General features: G+C 38.9%; 1 protein-coding gene and 1 pseudogene across 2 annotated transcripts in view; both read right to left on the reverse strand.

Annotated features, from left to right (window-relative positions):
• Nucleotides 1-5068: 5068 nt before the first annotated feature.
• On the reverse strand, nucleotides 5069-6477 carry LOC139710518 (glutathione peroxidase 2 pseudogene; annotated as a pseudogene).
• Nucleotides 6478-9690: 3213 nt separating this feature from the next.
• LOC139710520 (bifunctional 3'-phosphoadenosine 5'-phosphosulfate synthase-like) overlaps nucleotides 9691-21659 on the reverse strand; it is a 45296-nt gene continuing 33327 nt past the window's right edge. For both annotated transcript variants that reach the window (XM_071622452.1, XM_071622451.1), the window contains exons 6-12: nucleotides 20115-20228; nucleotides 19430-19541; nucleotides 17429-17634; nucleotides 16687-16948; nucleotides 16056-16198; nucleotides 14181-14306; nucleotides 9691-11665 (exon numbers count right to left, since the gene is read on the reverse strand). In XM_071622452.1, the coding sequence (XP_071478553.1) occupies nucleotides 11423-11665; nucleotides 14181-14306; nucleotides 16056-16198; nucleotides 16687-16948; nucleotides 17429-17634; nucleotides 19430-19541; nucleotides 20115-20228 (1206 nt within the window). In that variant the 3' untranslated portion in view covers nucleotides 9691-11422. The remainder of the gene's footprint in view (nucleotides 11666-14180; nucleotides 14307-16055; nucleotides 16199-16686; nucleotides 16949-17428; nucleotides 17635-19429; nucleotides 19542-20114; nucleotides 20229-21659) is intronic.

The raw sequence follows: 21659 nt of genomic DNA on the forward strand, positions 1-21659 counted from the left end.
AGAGAGGGAGACATCTTGGACGCTTTCGCTGAAACCCCATGTCCTGCATCCCAGTTACCATGGGAACTAGCTTCATCGCGTGCGGAGAAGAGGTCCCACAAAGCACTACCAACGGAGTTCTCCTTCACCTCTTAATTTCCGCTTCTTTTTCGTTCTTGCCGTCTCTTCTTCCCGCTCCCCTCTCATATTCCCCCTTCCCCCTCTTCCTCCTTCTGCCGTTCTCTCCAAAGTCATTCCGGAAAATGACTAACACGAAGTGAACTATGATGTGTTATCGTGATGTGGTACGCCTCAGCGTGACAGGTTTTAGAAGGCCTCTCAAAGGATGATTAGGACAGTCAAGCCCTTAATAACCCTTTGGTTGATGTTATGATGTCATAATAACATCAAGCTGTTGGCCACAAATTTGCACAGTCAAATACCTTAACTATACATCATCAATTTTCCCTTGTGGTAAAACCTTAAATCAATTTCAACCCTTTCCTGATGGTCATGTTTAGAAGTGGATTTATGAGTATTGGGTTTCATCTACAAAGGTACGATTTGTGGAGAGGAACAATTAGTATGGAGGGGACAATTTGAAGGCACTTCCTTACTCCTTTAGGTAGCACAATGGACTTGGCGATAATTCACTGTTAATCCATGGATGTTCTCAAAAGTAACTTTGAGCCGCTTTAATCCATAGATAAACAAGAAAAAAAAAACAAACATAAGGAGTTTTGGAGGAAAAAATCTAATTGAATATGATTATGCTTTTCACGTTCAAGTTAGATGTCGCTGTAGAATCGACAAAAGTTTAGTGTTGAGTATCCAATAAATCCATCACGCCTCACAAAAAGAGAATGCATTATGCTTGAACACGCTAAATTCCCACTTTTGCGTTGCATTGTTTGCGCTTTCTTTCCGTTTGTTTTCTTTACATTTTGTACATCTAGGTTGCATCAAACCACTTGGAATCATTACATGTATTGATACGTTTACTTCAGTACATCCTCCCGCCCACTGCATCCCGTTAGAGCAATGTCAAAGACCGTGCATCATTTTGAAGAAAAAAAAAGATGACGATAAAGAAAAAAACAACAGACTGTAGCCACCAGACGTCGAACAAATCGAATCATCAGACAGCTTGAACGTCACGCTTGTGCCTGAGAGAGAATGTAATTATGTTGTTAGCACGTGACATTTTGATAAGCCATGGTAGACGTAGGTACATCAGATCATAAACTTAAAGTACGCGAAGGGGGAATTTGTAGAGAATGTTGGCAAGCATCAAAAAGTGATATTGAATCACAGTAAATACAGAACGCTTAAAGGCAGCGGCGCTGTGTGCAATGAAAAAAAAAATACAGGCCAATTATGAAATGATGCAAATAATACACGGCTCATCTTTATCTTATACGTATATTGACATACGGGCCTTCAAAAACAAATGATAGAAGAAATTATATCCTCTCTTCTTCGAGTACATACAAGCACATGATGTTTCTCGGACGGAGTAATCGAGAAAACTTTTCTTTCAAAAAAACAAACAAACACCCAAACAACTGAACAAGGAGTCGCCAGAGGCATAGTCTGAAAGGCAACAACAATTAATGAGAAGCACTTTACGTTGGCGATGAGCAAATTACATATACCGTGATTTCTTTTTCTTTTGATAAGATAGTCATAACAGTCTGGACAATAGGTGTATATAAACGTTCTTGAATATAATGGTTATGTTTCGTTTCCTAGTTTCTGAGATACTCTTCCAAGACAACAGTGATTGTGTGTTGGTATTTCTTGTCAGGCATCTTTAACCCGCGTTTATGGGAATCAGGTGTACAGTTTAAAAAATCGGCGGGGATTTATCACGCCTCACATGCAGCTGCTTAAAGACCAGGAGTAAACATCGTTTCAAGAAAAAGATTTGATTGCCTAATCTGTTCATACTCCTCAATTTGAAATATATTTGTGTCATACTGTTGTTAAATTTTGCGTATGAGCTATTCATTGCTTTTTCCCGTCTCCATAGATGATTAATATTTCTTACAACACGATTAGACGAGAAGAACCTTGAGATAGAATTATGTTGGATGTTTTGCCATTTCTTTTGCTCTTTGATATTATTGTGTATTATTTCTAGAATTGAAATAAAAAATATATAAAACAAACAAATAGACTCCTTTTTTATGCAGCAGGAGTCATATTTAAGGCTTTCAAGTTGTCACTGTGAAATTGGGCCAGTTTGTGCAGTGAGGATGAAAAATCTAATATTAAAACTCAGGATGCGGGCCCCAACTAATCATTCTTTATCGTTCCAAGCATCCATTAAAGCACACCAACAACTAATCTGCAGGGTAGCCAGCCAACTTTGATGAGATGTTATCAACATCGATAGTTTACTCGCCAAGTCACATCATATAAGATTTACAGAGGCACACATGTTCAGGACATCCATTACAAAGCAGTCATTATGGATGTCTATACTCAATTTAGTATACATCACTCCTGCCATGTACGAGAAAAAGCGACATTTTGCGCAAATAAATTCTTTGCAAAGTCTTGACGAATGTAAGTTTATTTTGGTTTTAGATTGCATACACCCGACTGGTTAACCATCGTGTCCTACACTCTATGTGAGTGCAATGTAAAGTACATGACAGTACAATGTGATAACACGTCTTGTTTTTTTCTCTCTCCTTCCGAGGCCAAAAACAAATGATATAACGCTTCCAAGCCTTTTGGGTTCATGATGGCTGCAACTACATTAAATTACAGCACTGGGGGAAGTGTCCTGACGCAATTTTAAAGAAATTACAGAAAAGGGATGATGAAACATTATTTCCAGGTATTGATAGTGAAACTATCAAAGTGAAGGAGGCAGAATATTTCCCCTTAGCTCACAAGCGCGGATGGGTGAGATTACTGTCTCTACACTTAGAATGGACTCTGGCGAGGACAAAATGATATCCTCCGTTTGAAAGTATTTTTTTCATCGTTTCATCACGTTTGCTAATTTGCATCTATTCTCAGCAATGAAGATCATTTTTTTAGCGTATTGTAATACAATATTTCAATGGCGGATGATCTAATCACTTTCAGTAAGAAGTCACGGCCGTGGGATATCCACATAATTATATAATGAAATTCTGGTCCACCAAATACATTCCAACAATGTGCAAACAACTAGAGAAAATAATCAATATATTACGACAGTACTTATACCATCATGATATATTCCCTTAGCAAAACAACAACAACAACAACAACAACACAAAACAAAACAAAATAAAACAAACAAAAGTGTAGTTTTTGTATATTATTATATACATACAAACGAATGATAATAAATGCAGCAGATTAAAAACAAAATAAACAGATACCATTCGTATCCAAAGTTTACCTACCCATCTACATTTGTTGTTGTTGTTGTTGTACATACGGAAATAAACACAAACATTTTGGGGTAACGCTAATGGTCTAACTTTGCATAAACTGGATAAATATCACCATGCATAGATATTCATAGAGAATAGAACGAGTCCTGCACACGTGATCTGGGAACGTTGATATTACCCGGATGTTCAAAAAATTATAAATACATATACAATACACGTTGTATATGTAATGAACAAGACACAAAAACAAAAACAGACATGCGAAGAACCTCATATTCTGGCCAATTAACACATGAATGAAAATATCAAGTGAACAATACCATCACACGACTTTGGTAAATATGCAGGGAAAAATATATAGGCCTACAGGTATATATTCCACGACAAGGTAACGAAGGTAGGATAGTCAGTGATAATTCACGCGAGTAATGTACCTTCATGGTAACCGCGATGGCAAAAAAATAATTGTATAGGCTTACCAATTTAACTTCGGAAGGCTGCATGCCCCTACATTTGCAGCATTCACTTCTTGTCTCGTTAGATCCTAGATGTGCTTTTGATTTAATCATAAGATTTCATTGTTATTCCAAGCATGACCCAATTTGATCATCTCCTATTTCGTTCAAGCTATAACTTTGTTCATCACGTATAACACTGTATAATGTCACCTGTGCAATTCCACTCCAAGATCCAGTTGACTATTTTATACATACGATAGAGTAAAATAACACAAGCAGAGTTGTAGGAGACTACTCAACTCGAACATGAAGTAATGATTAAAAAACTTACTGAAAGTTTTGACGTTTCATACATTACATCATGTACTTTCTCAAGCTACTGACGCTGGTCGCACTCACATTTTGAAACTTATGGGTTGATAATTTCATCACCTTACACCTCTCCCATTAGTCTGTTAAAAAGATCATAAAACTGTTTTTCTCAATAAAATGGCAACATCATTGCTCTGATATCACAAAAAACCCCGAACAAACAATAATATGAATAGACAGATACGAGTTTTTCTTTGTGAATTCATGTTAGATATTATCACATCAAATGAAGACTTTGCACGATTCGATTGAAGACTTCTGCGGCGATGCCTCTATCACCCCATTAAATTTGCATATATACGTAACAGGGGCGGATCCAGGAATTCTGTAAAGGGGGGCGTGACTAATATTTCTCGTGCCACTTCCGGGTTTCATTTCATTGGTTTTCTTTTTATTTCTTTTGGTTTTTTACGAAAAATAAAGGGGGGGGGGGCGTGCGCCGGTTGCGCCCCCTCTGGATCCGCCACTGCGTAACACAGTAAAATCGATCGCTGCTTCTTGAAAATATGTGTAGCTTGAAAGTATCGAGTTCCTTATAATATTCAATATCTTAGTTTGATGACGCTTCTTCTATTGTTCATTTGAAGTCACTCTATTTGAATATGGGATGGATTTCACTTCAACTTTAGACAGGTATTTACTGTAATCTGGCTATACCTCTATTCAAATAATAGACTATATGCACCTTAAAATCGTTGGGGGAACTGTGAGGTTTCCAAGACAGGAAAGCATTGTATCACTGCATCCTGTCTAGTTCCTTTATCATAAAAAGCAACAACAATAACAAACACAACAAAGCAAAACAAAAACCGGGGCATCAATCTCCACCTTGGCTACTATACCATCACTACTCAAACCAGCCTAATTTGGATTTGGCGCATTGTCAGTGATGTAAGCGGGCATTTGAGGGCGTTCACTGTTACTCAAGAAGTCTACTTCAGCAAGAACAGCGTTGATATCACTACGGAGCTCCATGGGCGTGACCGTTGAATCATATCTCTTGAAGGGAACGCCCTGCTTGTTCAACAGGAACTTGTTAAAATTCCAGGTGATGTCGCCAACTTGGAAGGGGGACCAATATCGACCCTTTGGGTCGCCGATCTCCATCTTGACCGGAGGGCAGGATTTCTGTTTGAAAGAGACACAAAAGAAATTATTTATGCTGAGTCCAAAAGAACCTTGCGATGTTCTTCACGTGTACCTTGGCTTCACAATGTACTGTCCCTAACGTTTCCATATGCTGTGCCTATATCTAAATCTATGATTCAGTTTATAATCATTCTAGAATTTATTGAACCGATAATCATTGTCAATGATTGCATTCTATCCAATGTATCCTTCATGATCCCGATGTGGTCGGACCATACCAACAGGTACCTGGCAATGTTATTTTGTGAGTGTAGTGATAACGCTGAACAGGCTAGAATGCGTAAACAATATTGTTTCGTTATTTTCATCGTCACAAAAACTATCATCGTTAATATTTAATTCAAATTCCAATGAAAGGTTTTCTATCATGGATACAAGAATATCTGATATCATTGGCTCTTTAACATTAATATCTCGTCGTAATTGTACTTGTAAACAAAAGGACAAAACAAAATTGTTGAATGGCTCATGAAACACATACCGACAGACACGCACATAAATAATGGGGAATATTTGGAGTAGCAGGCTATACTGAAACATATATTTTTTGTCGTTTACAATATCAACTCGTGGGGGAAACCAAAGAGCCAAGACTAAAGACAAAGAAGAGTAGGTATTTATCCCTGAAATGGAAGACTCGCCTTCAGTTTGTCAAAGAGCGGGTGCGCGTCGGGCCCGTTCACCGCCACCTTCGCGGTGACAGGGAACCTAGGTATGTAGCCACCGCCAGGTCGCACATACTGCAGCGAGTGTAAGATCTCCACCCCTACACCGGGCTCCTGCAGCCCAAACTGGTTGCACGGAAAGGCCAGGATCAGGAGGTCGTCGCCGTACTCGTCCTGGAGAACGTTGAAGTCGAGATACTGCGAGGTAAAGTCGCAGAATGAGGCTGTGTTCACGATGAGTACGGCCTTACCGATGAAGGAGTGGTGTGTGACCACTGATAATGGGTCAACGATCTCGATTCCGGTGATTGGTTCTACATCCCTGTAGCAAAGTGATGACAAGGTGGATGATGACGCCTTGGGCAGGAGGGACAAGGCAAGAAAGGCGTAGCCGACGATGACGAGCTGGTAGAAGCAGGAAGACATGGCTAATGCTGTCAAAAGGGATCTAAACATGCAAACACTTCGTCACAATTTCGACGAGTCGTCGGCTCAATGTGCTGGTTCAAACAGCTTCCTGGGCAGACTATCAGGTTTCAGTCCTACCAGTTTTCCTGTCCACTCTGCCACGGCTGACGGCTTCACGAAGCTCCTCACAACATAAACAGGAGACGCCCAATGGTGCTTGTCGTGCATGATAAATGAGGCGCGACATTATGCATGCACATCATTAGGATATTGACACAACATCTGAGAACGATCTAGACGCCATATGGACAAAATATCGTCCACCACATATTCAGTATCCAGGATGCATAAAAGTACTGCTAATATCGCTACCAAAGTATTTGAGCACACAGCTGATTGGATGTATGAGATTCATACTCCATCTGTGGAAAGGCTGCGTCTATTGCATCTATTGAGCGCCATGAGCATCATTATTTCAGCGATTTATAAGAGGCCACTATTATCATTATTAAGTCCTGTACTTTATGCCGCCAGTTGTTGGTGTCAATTTTGGCATGATAAAATCAAGACTCTACAAACAAAATTACATATTCTGCAATCCTGGAAGTAAAATCGATGAAAAAAACAAACATAGCAGCACACACACACACACACACACACACACACACACACACACACACACACAGTCACGTAAAATACAAGAATTAAAAATCAGTAAGGTTGCATGCACTGACAATAAAATAGGAATTTGTGAGAAGGTAATTTGATAATTTGAACACGACTTTTTTGGATTCTTCAGAAGAATGCATGTTGTAGGATGAGTTGACTGATGTATGCTCAGTAGAGCTGTTAATTCAGTGGAATTGTACGATATTCAAATTGCGTCTGATGCATGCATGGCTGGGGAGAGGGAAAGGTGGGATGTTGCACAGGGAGGTGAAAAGAGATGATATTTTTCGTTTGTATCATCATCTGTGTTTGTTTGTTTGTTTTTTCAAATTTGTATCTAATTTGTGACTAATGGCTTGCTCAGCATATTTCATATCTTCTCTGAAAGATTTGCTGAATGTGAGGGGAAGGTTGGGGGATCTCTCACCTTTGTATCCAAACATTAATTTAATTAATTACTGTTTGTATCCAAACACTCATTTAGAGTTGCCATTTTCTGTTCTTTCAAATGTTTTGTTATACTGGCCAACACACTAACATAGCCACAGTATGTATATTCAATATGGGTCTCTGCTGAAACTCTGCTGTAGTACATCAACAAAGTTGCAAAAATTTTTGTGACAGTTCCTTCCAAAGAGCCTAATGCCATCCCACAAAAGTCGCAAGGTACATGAAACTGATACACACTCTCTCCCTTCCTCCTTCTTTGTTTGTGCTTCCTTCTTTCATTTGTCTTTCTGTCTATCTCTCCCTCTCTCTCTGTTACCACTTTACCTTCTCTCCTTTCTTTCTGTCTCAAATTACAGCAAACTCTCTCATTAAAATGACCTGAACATGAACATTTATAGCATCTCATAGGCTTCTGTGATGGTATCAATTTGAAATCCTAAAGCTTTAGATAAAATCAGTACGTACCATCATTACAAAAATGGCCAAATATTAAGAAGTGAATGGTATGCATATATGTTCGGTCTCTGACACACGGATTGATATTGAAATGCAATAATTATTTATAGTTCTTTGCTTAGATAGAACTACTTCATATAATTGCATTTTGCTAGAAAATGCGGCAGTGATTACAAAAAATATTTTGAGGCTGAGAAATGGACCTAACTAGTATCACACTTGACCTTTCAACTGCTTTCAGCCAGACAGCTGGCCTAGAATAGTACTAATGACAAATGAATCAAAGTCAGAATACCGTGCTTATTGTGCAATGATAGAGTATTCAAGGATTTATTCAACATTCATTCTCTGAAACCATCTATTCTGTGTCAGACACAAAAAACTTCTGAACTGATGATACATGATTGGCGTCACATTTCAATTCAACACACCACAGGTGTTGTGTAATGCATTATTACAATTTCATTGAAATAGGAGAACACACATCTTGTCGGTTAGTGCGTTCACACTGGCAGCATGACAAGGCATTTGGTCTCTGGCAGCAACATAAAGGTGGGAACGGACTGAACCAAGCCAGATAACAACATTCATTCAAGTTCATTCACTCCCTTCAAGATGCACTCTACAGGATACTGAATGTATCCCCTCCCGGTTTGAAAGCTTCCGATTTGATCACCAAGATCCCTATTGCATCAAAACAAAACAAAAAAAATTGTCTGTGGAAACCACTTGATTATGTTGCTCATCTATAAGGTGAGATCAGTGTTAAACCAGCACATTTTCTGATGAAGCGTGCAACTTATCAAATTCATTTTATACCTTTATCTCCTATCAAAATTCTGTTCAAGGTTGTCGATCACAGCAAAACTGATACAGAACTGTTGAAGAAAATAAGTCTGATTTGCAATCTTAACACAAACAACTGTGAGCCGACAAAGAAGTATCTTCATCATGTAAAGATGGAAGACGGAAAACCTGTCACATCATGTTCACTTCTTCTTAAACTTTTTTTTTAGTGCTTTGTTTTTACGATTAAAAAAACACACACAAGCTGAATGACAATGATTATTGATCAGTCTAGCACATAGCCACATGATTCAACACTGCACAAGAGCTTACTTTTACGGCCCATTATGAAGGACAATGTCTAGTTCTTCCACGGGGGAGCAGAACACAATGTTCACAGCATCCAGAGTATTTTTCCCACTGGTCAGTATAAAAATGGAATGTAGCTATTTCTGTTTGCCCTTGGTCGTATGAAGGAGTCCACCAAATACAACGATGAAACAGGTGACTAAGCACCAGTCTGTCTGACATAAAACATAAAGCTAAGCCCCTGAATGTGTTCCTGAACATTTGCAAGAACAGAAGGAAGGAGACAGGAGCACATTTCATGCATTTTGGTGGCTACCTTTCTATCCGCTCAGCAGTCAGAAACTCACCGCTGAAAAAGCAGTTTGCAGCCTTGCGGAAACATATATCTTATACTCTTTTTATAAACTCTACAGGGAATATGCCCCTTGAAATAACAATATATTATTCATTCAGATATAGCTCTTTTAATATTCAGGATCAGCATCTTCATCAATGTGATGAGAGCATTAACGAGAAAATTGGTACCAAAGTCGACACGTCTCATTTCTGAGAGTTTCATAGTTTGCATCACCAGCATTGGAATGCTGTGTGATGACATCTCTAGCATCAATACATGGTAGAGTCAATGCAAAAATCTAGCACACAAATCAAAAGCCTTCAATTCAAATTTGATACCATTTCTTTCAATATATAATAGACATATTTTTATATTCTTATCTCTCCATATATCATCTTGCTCCAACCACCTAACAGCAGAGTCAATATCTCGGTCTAAGCAGCTGTAAGACAGATGGACTTGTCATCTCATTGAAGACTGCAAATTGCTTTTCCACTGCAAAATGTATCCCATGGCAATGTGACGATAGAGATTTGTGACAGAGGTCATACAGGAAAATGACAAAGGGCAGGAAGAGAGGAGGGGGGGGGGGGGAGGGGGTAAGAAAGAGAGTTTTTGAACAAACCTACGTGCCCTGTTCCTTTCACTTTCAACCAGGCACTATGGCACCAATATTAAAGTGGTTTCCCATTGGTTAAAACTCCTCAGATTTGTCCAACAGGCTCTTCAACACAATTTTACTTAAAAGGGAGATTTGCCTTGAAAGCCCACATTTGTAAAGCCCTGCAAAAATTCAATCATATCAGAAAAACTGTAGGAGCCTAATGATGAAAGGTTTATTATCATTTTAGGGATTCTTTAAAACGAGATATGTCTGCCTCAGGTGTGATTTTACGTCAACTTGATACTTGAAATCTGTTAGTCATATTGCTATTCTATTGGGCAATATAAACAGCAGCAAACATACTATTGATAAGGGAAAATGCCTTGTTTTAATTGTCACTTATCAGTGACCAGTCAAATATACCTCCACATCTCATCATTCGGCAAACTCACCGTGGAATGACAAGGCTGGCGTACTGTGTTCAAATGTCACCATTTTCAGTAGTGTTGCCATTAAGTCACAACAAAGAAGCACCATTCTCTTTCACAACTATGTTGGAGGAACAAAACTTATCCTGATATCTAACACATTGCATGATACAAGGAGGTTCACTGATAACATGAGGTATAAAGTGTCTACCAACATCAACAGCAAGTTCTTTGGTAATGCATGGCAATGCTGGCGGATGTAACACAGCACACAAAACACAGAATATAATATACGCTCTGGAGGAATATGCTACGAGGCGAGGGGAAGCGTGTGAATACAAACTGTAACAGAAAACACTGCTGGGTTGAGGGGATGATATAACATTGGAAAATACTTAACTGTAAATAAGACTAGGCATTCACTTTGTGGGAATTTTTTTTCTTTTTTTTTTGCAACAAACACAACTGTAACGTACACTGAATGTGGGCTGGAAAAAAAAAAACCAAAGTCTGCTTTTCTTTGGTGACATGCTCAACTATTTGTAGGGCCTATCAAAAAAATATACATAGATATTGTTTAATCGTCAGGAAGGGAAGGGAACTAATACAAAAACATGCATTAGATATCACAACTATTAAACTCTTTATACCACCAACTGGGCAGTGTTTTCATGTCTTTCTCTGTCTTGAATATAAAGGATTAGAAAATTGAACCCCCTCTCTCTTCTCCCCACCCCATCCCATTAAAAAAGAGAAAAGAAAATGCTTTATCAGTTTCCAATTCTAACCAAGGTAACTAATTGTGCCATTTGACATGCAGTTCATCAGCTTTTTTTATAGAAATCTCTTCAAAATAAAGGCCTATCAAAAAATCACTTTGGATACAAATTTGGAGGAATCATTATTCGGATACACCAATGATGGTTCGGCATGCTCCCTGCAAAAACGTCGTCCCTACTTCTTCTGTAGAGACTGGTAGTATGTGCTGAGGATTTGCCAGGCCTTCGGTGCCATAAAGCCGTCCGGTGGGGTGTCTCCCTCACGTGCCAGCTTGCGCATGCGGGTGCCTGATATGAAGTCAAAGTCCTCCTTCTTCTCGGGTTCGAAGAAGTCCATGGCTTTCTTCTTGGTGTTGTAGGCGGCGACGCGGAATGGGATGATCTCGAGCTGGGTGAGACCGGGTGCCATGGTGAGGACCTGTAGTCATGGCAATAAGATAAGTGCAGATGGATGCTTGAAATACAATTGCAAATAATTACTGTCCACTAAAGAAAAAATGGTTAATTAATAAAATGTACGGTTAGCTTTCTAGAATGACTGCAAAGAAAGTGACGAGGTGAAATATATCGGACAAAAATATAAATGAATATACAAATCAAACAAACATAGCACATATGACATTTCATATAAATTTCTGCATTATATCTGGAATGATGGGATACAGACACAATTTGATGGAATACTGTATATGCAATAAATTTCACGGTAGCTTTAATTTACATAAATTTTGCATGTTCTTAAACATATACTTGCAATCTTAAAAAATTCATTAAATACTGCCATCCATATCACAAATACAAAGGACATCATATTCAAGAAACTATAGCTAACTAACTTCACTTCTTTTGAGGGGGTGAAAATAGTTTGCAAGCTAAGAAAGCATTAGTGGTTCTTGATCATAATATTCAGCATCTTCTGAAAGTGTCCCTCAAACCAAATGCACAAAGACATGCTCATAAAATACATGCTTTTTGGATATGACATAGGTGATGAGGAGACAAGACTGTGTCAGAGATGAAGAGTGAGATGGAGAGAGAAACAGAAATTGGAACAGAAACAAAAGACAAAAATTGGGGGAGAATTTGTCGACTTTCAGAGATCATACTTTAGTCATGCCACACCAATCAAAGCATTAGTTCATGTCCAGACACACATAATGAAATGCGCTGCCTACTGCATGAACATTACTGCAGCGATGATTTTTTTTTTTTCAGAAATAACCTGGACTGCCTACATTTGAACTAAGTATTACTAACAAACTTGCTGTACATCAGTTGGATATTAGCTAGTGAGGGTGTTACTATCCTTAGAATCAAAACTCAAACAGACTTGGTAGTCTTTATGTTAGTAAATAATCATCATTTGTGATTTCTATAGAGAACACATCTGAAATTAATCCCTGTATGTTGTCTTATTGATAAACATCATCTACAAGAATCACCACACTAAGGCCTGTGAACTTTTCTACACACTTTTCTTCACTGGCGGCTACTTGACTACTCTGTCTATAATTGTTTCCTTTAGGAAAATTGATACCAAAATGATAAATTATTGGCCAAAAAAAAGTGAATAAATCCCAGAAAATTGTTATTATGTGATTATCAAAACATTCTGTTTTCTTTAAAAAAAAAAAAAAAAAAAATATATATATATATATATATTTTTGATGATAAACCAATATCTGCTTGAGAACCAGTTACTTTTGTGTCTTAAACATGAGGCCAACCGAGCTTCATACTCATTATACTTACTACCTTGAGTCGCAGAAAACCTTCACTTTAGACAGAGGAAAATAGCACCATTTATTGATATCTCACAGATTATTGGAAAGTGTGAGGATTAGTCACTTTTGGGAGATTAACTCTGATTTTGAGTGTCTTTGATGCAGGGTCCAGGTCATTTCTTGCCATCAATTAAAAGCAAGGCTCACGTCTGATTCTCTGACATGGCCCTTCCGTCGCTGCAAGGTGGCACGGCGTATGACATAGTCGATTAGATCCGCTACACACGTGTGCCGCCCCTCACACGCACAACCTAGCCACCGGGGGCTAGGCGGGGGAGATGATTCGTGCGACTGGGTGGAGATTAGCCAAATGAGTTAGGAGAGAGAGGGGAGGGCGGATCAGGGTAGGGGGGTCAGTCTAGAGACAGAGAAACAGGACATGAACGAAGAGTGTGTGCGTGTGCATGACATGTTAATGAACAATGGCAAGCTCCATCACCAAATACTGTTCTACCACACCACTATTGTGTCCAAACATGAACATGGGACAAATATATATCACTGTCCAGCAATCAAATTTGTCGCCTTCTGGAGATATCTACAGCACGAAACGCTACTCTTTCATGCCTCAAACGAAAAGCTGCAACAAAATTTACAAGCTTCCAGTCTTGTTTGTGGCCCATAAGAGCAATAATGACTGCAAATGCCAAAAACTTGGACAGCATATGCCATTTTCAGACTGCTTTTGTGACCACAGTGTGTTTGTGATGTGTGAATCCCATGAGAGAAAATCTATTTATTGATGATGTACGGAATTCACTTTTGTGAAGTCAAAGAATTGCTGGAATATTTGAATTTCAGGATTATCAGAGTGAAGCATATTTTACAGAATACAGTGCTTGAAACAAAACAAACCCCAACATTAAACAGGAAAAATGAAAGAGTTACTCAAAAGCAGATAAGAACACACAGAAGAGAGTATTGGTTTAAAAGAGACAGCTGGTTATACACATGCTAGCTTAAATTCAACCGCTGGATTAGCTCATCCTTTGTACCCTCCAGAAGCCCAAGACAGACAATGTAACCAAACTCAATGATGAGTTCCAATAATGTCATTACCATCACCATAACAATGATTTCTTTTGTTACTATCACATGTTAGTGTTTTCCTTCATGATGTACCAAACCAGAACTGTGCCAAATACTCACACGTCGGCCATGGGAATGATCGTAGAGGTCACCAGATTTGTCTGGGTGGGGCATTCCGGCTGGGTCGCGGCCCACGATGTAGAAGTTGGCCCCGGTGGACATACGAGCCTTGGCGTGCCATTGAACCTGTACAAATGAAGAAAACGAAGCTCCTATGGTAAGATAATGTAGGGGCATGGAATATTTCAAGGTGTTAAAATTTTTTGCATTTGGCATTACATGGAGCTGGCATAAAAACGAGTACATGTGAACATTGCTTTTAAAATCACCTAATCTTGTATTTTCTGCAAAGTCGCTGGGGTGATAAGACCTTGTATCTGCAATTTTGGTGAAAATGAGTTTTTTGGATTAATGGTCAAATAATGGGTTAAGTGATGTCCTGTCCAAATCCCAACTGTCTTACTCCAAAAATGAAGCCACCACGGCATGTCAAAGGAAAGGCTATCCTATTCGCCACAGTGCTTTGGCCGCCATGTTTTTTGGCTCTCCTGAACATTTGAAATTTGGTAGATACGAGGTCTTATCGCCCCAGCGACGAATTATGCTTATGGTGAATGCATATGTAAATCACAGTCCACTATACGCATGTATGTGTCTATGTTTTGTCATGCTGTAGCTGGTGTCTATATACCAATGTGTAGGTTATTTGTGTATATTCCTTTTAATCAAAATTTAGCATTACTACTTCATGTCCTACCAAGAGTGTCAAGATTTCCCGCAAGATTAACAACACTACACATTATCCCGCCGGGCTGAGAGGAAACAATCAAGCATGTCTGCCCACTTTCACAGTCTAGTACTTGCCACTTTATCTTAAACATCATTAATCTGGATCAAGGCTCACATTTTCTTCCGTCAGGAATAGCTTGAATATACTAGGTGTTACAAAAATTATTTCCCACTTTTGATCCTTAATAGTTCAAAAACTATACATCAGATAACACTGAAATTGATATGAGCCATGGCTGAATAGTGTGCAATTTTGTTGGAGGCAATTTTAAAATGAAAGCATGATTCACTTTCATTATATTAAACATTGATTTTTCAGTTAGGTTTCAGATTTCGCTCTATTTTCAACCCTCTGTACAAAACTTTAACTTTGGACAAAAGTTAATTGGTTCCTGCGTAAAGTTCAGAATTTGAAGAGGGGGTTAAAATTTGACCAAAATCTGGACCCTAACTTTGAAATTAATCATGGATTTCATGAAACCGATACATGTTTTCATACTCAAATCACCTCCAACTAAATTGTACACTATTCAGCTATTACTCATATCAGTGGCAGTGTTATCTGATTTATAGTTTTTGAGCTATTAAGCACCAAAAGTAGGAAATGCTTTTTGTAACACCTAGTATTATTACGCTTTCTTCTCTGGTGCTTGGTACCATGATCCTAATTCTGATGACTAAATAACGTTGCATAAGGGTACATAGGTGTACTTAGATGAAAGGCTATAAGGAAACCATGAAATGTATGATCTAGGTGAGAGCACAGTAAGAATTTAAACATCAATGACAATCCTTTCAAGATATATGATTTGTTTTCCTGCCATGCTTGATTAATATACCATGAGGTTAGGAGATGTAGATGCTTACATTGCATTAGAAAGTCCTAGAGATCTGGGTGAACAGGCCATCTTATAATCAGTAACACCTAATTTGCTTGGATAACCTTTATATAGACAACTTTTAGTAATACACAATCAGGATTAACTAAAAGGAGATATCAAATACTTGCAATGGAAAAACCACTGCACTACAATATGTGACAAGAGTGATTTCTTATAACTAAATGTATGGTAACTGAATTATTTTGAGGAGAGAGTGAGGGGGGAGGGGAGAGGGGGAGAAGTGAAAAGGGTGGTGCTGCCTCACCTCTGTTGGTCCTGCATACATCATCGGGGATGGGAAGATGGCAACAACGGTAGAGTCTGGGTCCAGGACGCCTTCGTCTAGGATGGCAGCATGCTGGCGCATGCGCACATCAAGAGGCACATCATCGGCTTTGGTCCAGCCACCTGGTTGATTAGGGGAGATGGACATCGAGGTGACACAAGCTTCCATAATAAACATTAGCATCTCATTCTAATCAGGCTTTACTAAAGCACAAAGACTTTCGGTAACTAATAAAGAATACTTTAAAAACACATTATCCAGGGCTCGAAATTAGCAGTAGCCTGCGGCCACTGTCACTGAAAATTCGTGTTGGGCCACCAAACTTCCAAAAAGGTTGTCTTTTAGTGGTCCAATTGCGTAACAAAGATGGATTGTTATGTTTGCTTACATTTATTTTTCAGGCTAACCAAAGAAAAAGTTAGTATCGTGACCAGCATTATCCTCTGTAACCACTGAGCAAAGTGGGGCAAGGCTTTCAGAACTGGAAAGAAGTAAAACATTAATAAGCAGGTGAACACTGACTTGCTTAAACCACAATAATTTGTATTCAACAATCATTTCAACAAATGGTATGACTCATTTGATGTCTGAGATGATATTCCATCCTTACCAAGAGGGTGGAGGAGGAGGGTTGGTTTCTTGTAACCACGCTCCTTCAGTCTACGTTTGGTGTCGTTCATCAGCAGGGCGTGGCCATTGTGCACCGGGTTACGCAACTGGAATGCAAAGACGGCATCGGCGCCGAGGCTCTTGAACTTGGCTCGCAGCTCGTTGGGGGTCAGGCGGTAGTCGTCCAGGCCATCGTTCCAGCGGATGCGCTCCAGAACCTCCAGGTCACCGCCCACCAGCCAGTCGCCACTCTCCATCACCATCTGGTATAGAACACGACATAGGTTAAGAGGGATTACTTGAGGGTAGTAACAAAGTTTCAAGTAGCTTTTCGGTGCCTAGCTTTTCGGTGCCGATTGGCAAGATTTCACAAAGTATACATATATTTTGGGGAGCGACTGTGACATACCAACCCTCTTTAGAAAATTTGGTCTGACTTATTTGGAAAGCAAGTGGATGATATACAGTGAGAAAAGAAATTTAACAATACAGCTGTTCTTCCTGTTCTTACTGATCAATTAAAATACAAAAAAACACCCCAAAACAGCAACTCAATCGATAAAATGATAGACGGTGCTTAATTCTGCCTGCAGCAACTGTTTTTAATTCATTTTTGCTGTTCTGACATGTCAAGAGAGAGAGAGAGAGAGAAGAGCAAAAAGATAATTTGCCCTTTCCTTTCCCTGCCTTGATATTCAAGTGCTAGCCAGATAAAATGCAGTGTGCAGAGCAGCCAAACTCACCTTGATGTAGGGGTGATCTGGATGGGAGGTGCCCCACTGGCGGCAGCAACGCTCCTCCTTCCTGTGCAGGTAGAACTCAGGGGTACGAAGGATGGCGATGCAGCGCCCCTCGTACTTCAGCGTGAAGGCCGGCTCATTCTCCAGCCGCTCCTTGTCCTCCGTGTGGACGGGCAGGACAATGGGCACAGACTGGTTGATGGTGCCACCTGTGAACATGGTCAAGAGATGGACAGTGGACATTAAGAGTTTTTGTTCTTGTTTGTTTTCCTTTACCAATATTCAAATAACTTAAATGAAATCTGATCAGCGAAAATTGCCATGAATCTGTTAGTTCTGCTTGTACGCGAGTTCCTGCAATTCAAATACCTTTGTGCATTTCTCCTTAAAATAATGTACAAGCCATTCAATTAAACATGATTTCAAAAATCAGTAAAATAAGTCAGCACCTTAGCTTATAATCTGAAGGTGTGATTTGGAAATGATTGAAAACCGAAGGCAAAAAAAAAAAAAAGTATTAATGAATACTTTAACTACTAAACCTATAATCATTGAACATATGAATGGCAGTCACTGAAGGTGATTCCAAATGTAATCATTTCATACACATATCATACGCTGGCTTACACAGATTCGTTTTCTCTTTCAGAACTCCAATGGTAGGAGCCCTGTTATTTGAAATTTAATAATTGCCAGCATGCTACACTAAGAACACATGGGAAAAATCAATATTTGCCATTGCTTATGTTAACAACGCTTGAAAGATTGCCTCACAAAATTAATCCAAGAACAATATTGAATATGTGCCTTTCATCCAGCTGCTAATATTGAATCACAAAACAATCCCTGCACTTGGCAAACAACTGTCGCTGCAAAATGTTTAATGAGAACTATTTCCTCTCATTTCTGACCTTTCAAATTTGTTTTGGGAATAAAAAAATCTGCTTGCTTCTAGTATACCTGTCCTCATTTTGTATCATTACAAAGGTCTGAACACTAACCTTTTAATGTCAAACAGAGGTATGATGACATGGTTTGTTTGTGAGGAACAGTTTGAAACACATTGTATCTCATCCCATTCTAATATCCATCAAAGAGGGTCACAGACGACTCTGGGGGCCAGGACTGCCAATGTACTGAGCATCGTGCCAACAGAAATGTTGCCACGTTGTCACAATTTTGCCATATTTTTAGAGCTTGAGTGGGTGCTTCACAGAAATGCTTTGAAGCTCAGTGTAAAAGTATTTGTTTGTCTCCTTATTTGTGTTTGGTGGCAATACTGGTATAATATCATCACTATCACGCAGGAATGTGTACACACATGACCAATGTGATTAATACATACACACTAATAGTGTGTTCAAGTGGAACCAAGAGATATAGTTCTTGCTTTATTTAATGTCCTGCGCGCCCATTTTTTTAATTTTTTACCTTTTAAATTAATATTGGCTTGACAACTCATAGGCTCTTGGAAAAGCATATAAAAAGAATAGGCTCATCTATCATCTCAAAAGAAATGACTTTTGGCGAGAGTACTAATTAATACAGAAACAACATGCCGCCTGAACCACACTGTTGGTCACAGATTATTTTCAAAACAACACATGAACAAAATACATAAACAATAATGACATGACACTTCCAAGTATTTCAAGATAATTATGAAGTATGTAGATTGAGACAATGTCAACAATATCTAGTGTAGTACCCTCATTCACATCTGAATAGATGCCAAGGGACACTAACAAAAGATTCAAGAAAGGAACAAAACTGACTTCACAGACTCTGCAGATAAGAATCTAATGCAACACAATTTATATACACATATTAAGTTTCAGTCTACATGATCAAATGAAAGGAACATCAAGTTTGTATTTGAATTATAATAACAACAACAACAAAGGAAAAATAGAAAGGACAAAAAGGGGAAAGAGATCAATGACACAAACTATGTTTGTGAATCACAAGAGGGCAAGGAGGAGGCCAAGGGTCATGTGAACTCACCATCCAAAAGGCAGTTAAAGTGCTGGCACTGTAGGAACTCCCTCTCCCTCATAAAGCCAGTCATGGGTGTAGACCAGCCCTCGGCCAGGACCTGGGTCCATTGGAGGTCCAGCTGTATGACCACATAAGGTAGGAAAGAACAATGCCTTTAAACCTCTACACATCAGAATGGAGGTCCCTGACTGTTCACATGACTAGTGTTATTTGTGAGTGTGTAAACATGGGATTTCATGGTTGTGTTTTACGAGTGGCTGTGATGGCTATGATTTTACATTGTAGCTACTGTTACTTCCCTTCGTATGTCGGAACTTTCCCTACAATGCCAGAATTTCCTTCTTTAAATTAAGCAGCTTGAGAAAATTGAAAAATATGTGCAGAATAAAAGATTACACTCTATCATGAAAATATAACTTAACCAAAGCAAAGACATCTTTGAATTTGCACTCATTTACATTCTGTATATGCAGCATGTAAAAAGCAAAAACACACAAGATCTAATCTCTGCAGAAAGAACTTTACATAGAGTTTTTTCTCTCATGCAAATAATAAATCCTATAATAAGCACAGTCTAAACAACAAACACAGCTTCTCATCTGAAGGGTGTTTATAGTGCATGTAGTAAGGCTAGAGCTAGCTGCCTGTGTCCGGACCCACACCAGCGGCACTTGGCACAATGAGGACTCACCTTGTTGATGTTGAGGGAAGGCAGGCTGTTGGCTTCCTTCATGGCCTCAGGCACGGCTGCAGCTGGGACAAACAGCTCCTTCACAGTCTCCACTGCAGAGTCCGGAAGGATGTTCTGCATCAAGAGAGACCAGCCGATCATGATTAAAGGGATCGTATCGTTTTTTGGTTGAGACCTATTTCAAGTTTCTAACATTTTTTGTGTGTGTGTGTGTGTGTGTGTGAGATAATGAGAAACCTCTTACAAAATATGAAAGAGCATGTAATTCCATGAGGAATTCAACATTTATTTCATGAAATTGGTATTGAAATGGCTGAGATATCCAAAACAGAGCGATTCTGATAAAGTGTGGGACCCACCTATTATTACGATTGCTTTGTTTTACTTCGTTTTTTGGATGTTTCAGTCATTCCAAACCAGATTCATCAAATAAACTTTGAATTCCTCTTAAAATGGTATACTCTGCACTTTTTTTGTAAGTGTTTCCTTGGTATCTCGCAAAAAGTTAAAAGCCCGATTCTCATCTCCACCAATACTGTACTATCCCTTTAACACTGTATTGCTCTTCAGTCTCACTTTGGTCTAGTATTACAAAGGTGTTCATGGTTGCTCTTTAAAAACAACAATCAGGTTTCATCTGAAGGTTTCATGCTATGCAAGAACTTGTATGCAACGTCACCTCATAAAAGCATTTAAAGTTGTGTCATATTGAGAGAAAAAGCACCTCCCTTTGCAACTCTTCAAATATAAACATACTTTTGCAGTGACATCAGTCAACTGTTTTGGCAGAAAAATCTGAATATTTAAAAAATAAGAATGTTTTTTCATCTGAATATATTTAAAAAATAAACATGCTTTTTAAGTCATTAAACTGTGAAATTAGAACTAACCATTCACTTTCCAAGCCCCTACATTCCTAAATACATTTCAAAATGCTTTTCTCTATGTACTTGATGATTTAATTCAGAAATGAAATTAAAAAAAAAAATCAGTAAGCTAGGAGCCTCTTACACAAGCACAATGATAATGAAAGCCTTGTGAAAAAAACAGAAACAAAAAACAGAACAAAACAAAGCCACTAATTTAGCAAACTTCACAAAGTTTTGGCCAGAAAACATCTGCTAAATGATTTATGTCCCGAGCATCTAACACTAGCTTCCTGTGTCCTACATAACACAAATCCACATCTCTTTGACCTTAGGTAAATGTTCCTACTACCGGCAGTGACATACCAATTCACTGCTATTGGTTTGCATGGGACAGTGTGTGATGACACAGCTGTATATCAAGCTGTATGACAAGGTCACCCTCCATTTTGAAAACGACAGCTCATAAGGGGTCGATACAATTTCCATTGAATGGAGTATGCCCCCCTCGACGTTTTGCGCTATAATTCTGTAATGCGAGAAGGCCTCGTCGCAAGGCTTCTTGACTTTGTTTGTTCAAGTCTCGCGCAACTTTTGAGACCAAATTTGCAACGTCCGTGCATACTTTTGCGAAGCCACACCCATTTTTGTAACGGAATGTTGCCCCAAAATGGGGGGG

The sequence above is a fragment of the Diadema antillarum genome, unplaced genomic scaffold, assembly GCF_040938485.1.
Source record: "Diadema antillarum isolate AM-2024a unplaced genomic scaffold, OU_Dant_1.0 seq00001538_RagTag, whole genome shotgun sequence".
NCBI classification, from domain to species: Eukaryota; Metazoa; Echinodermata; class Echinoidea; order Diadematoida; family Diadematidae; genus Diadema; species Diadema antillarum.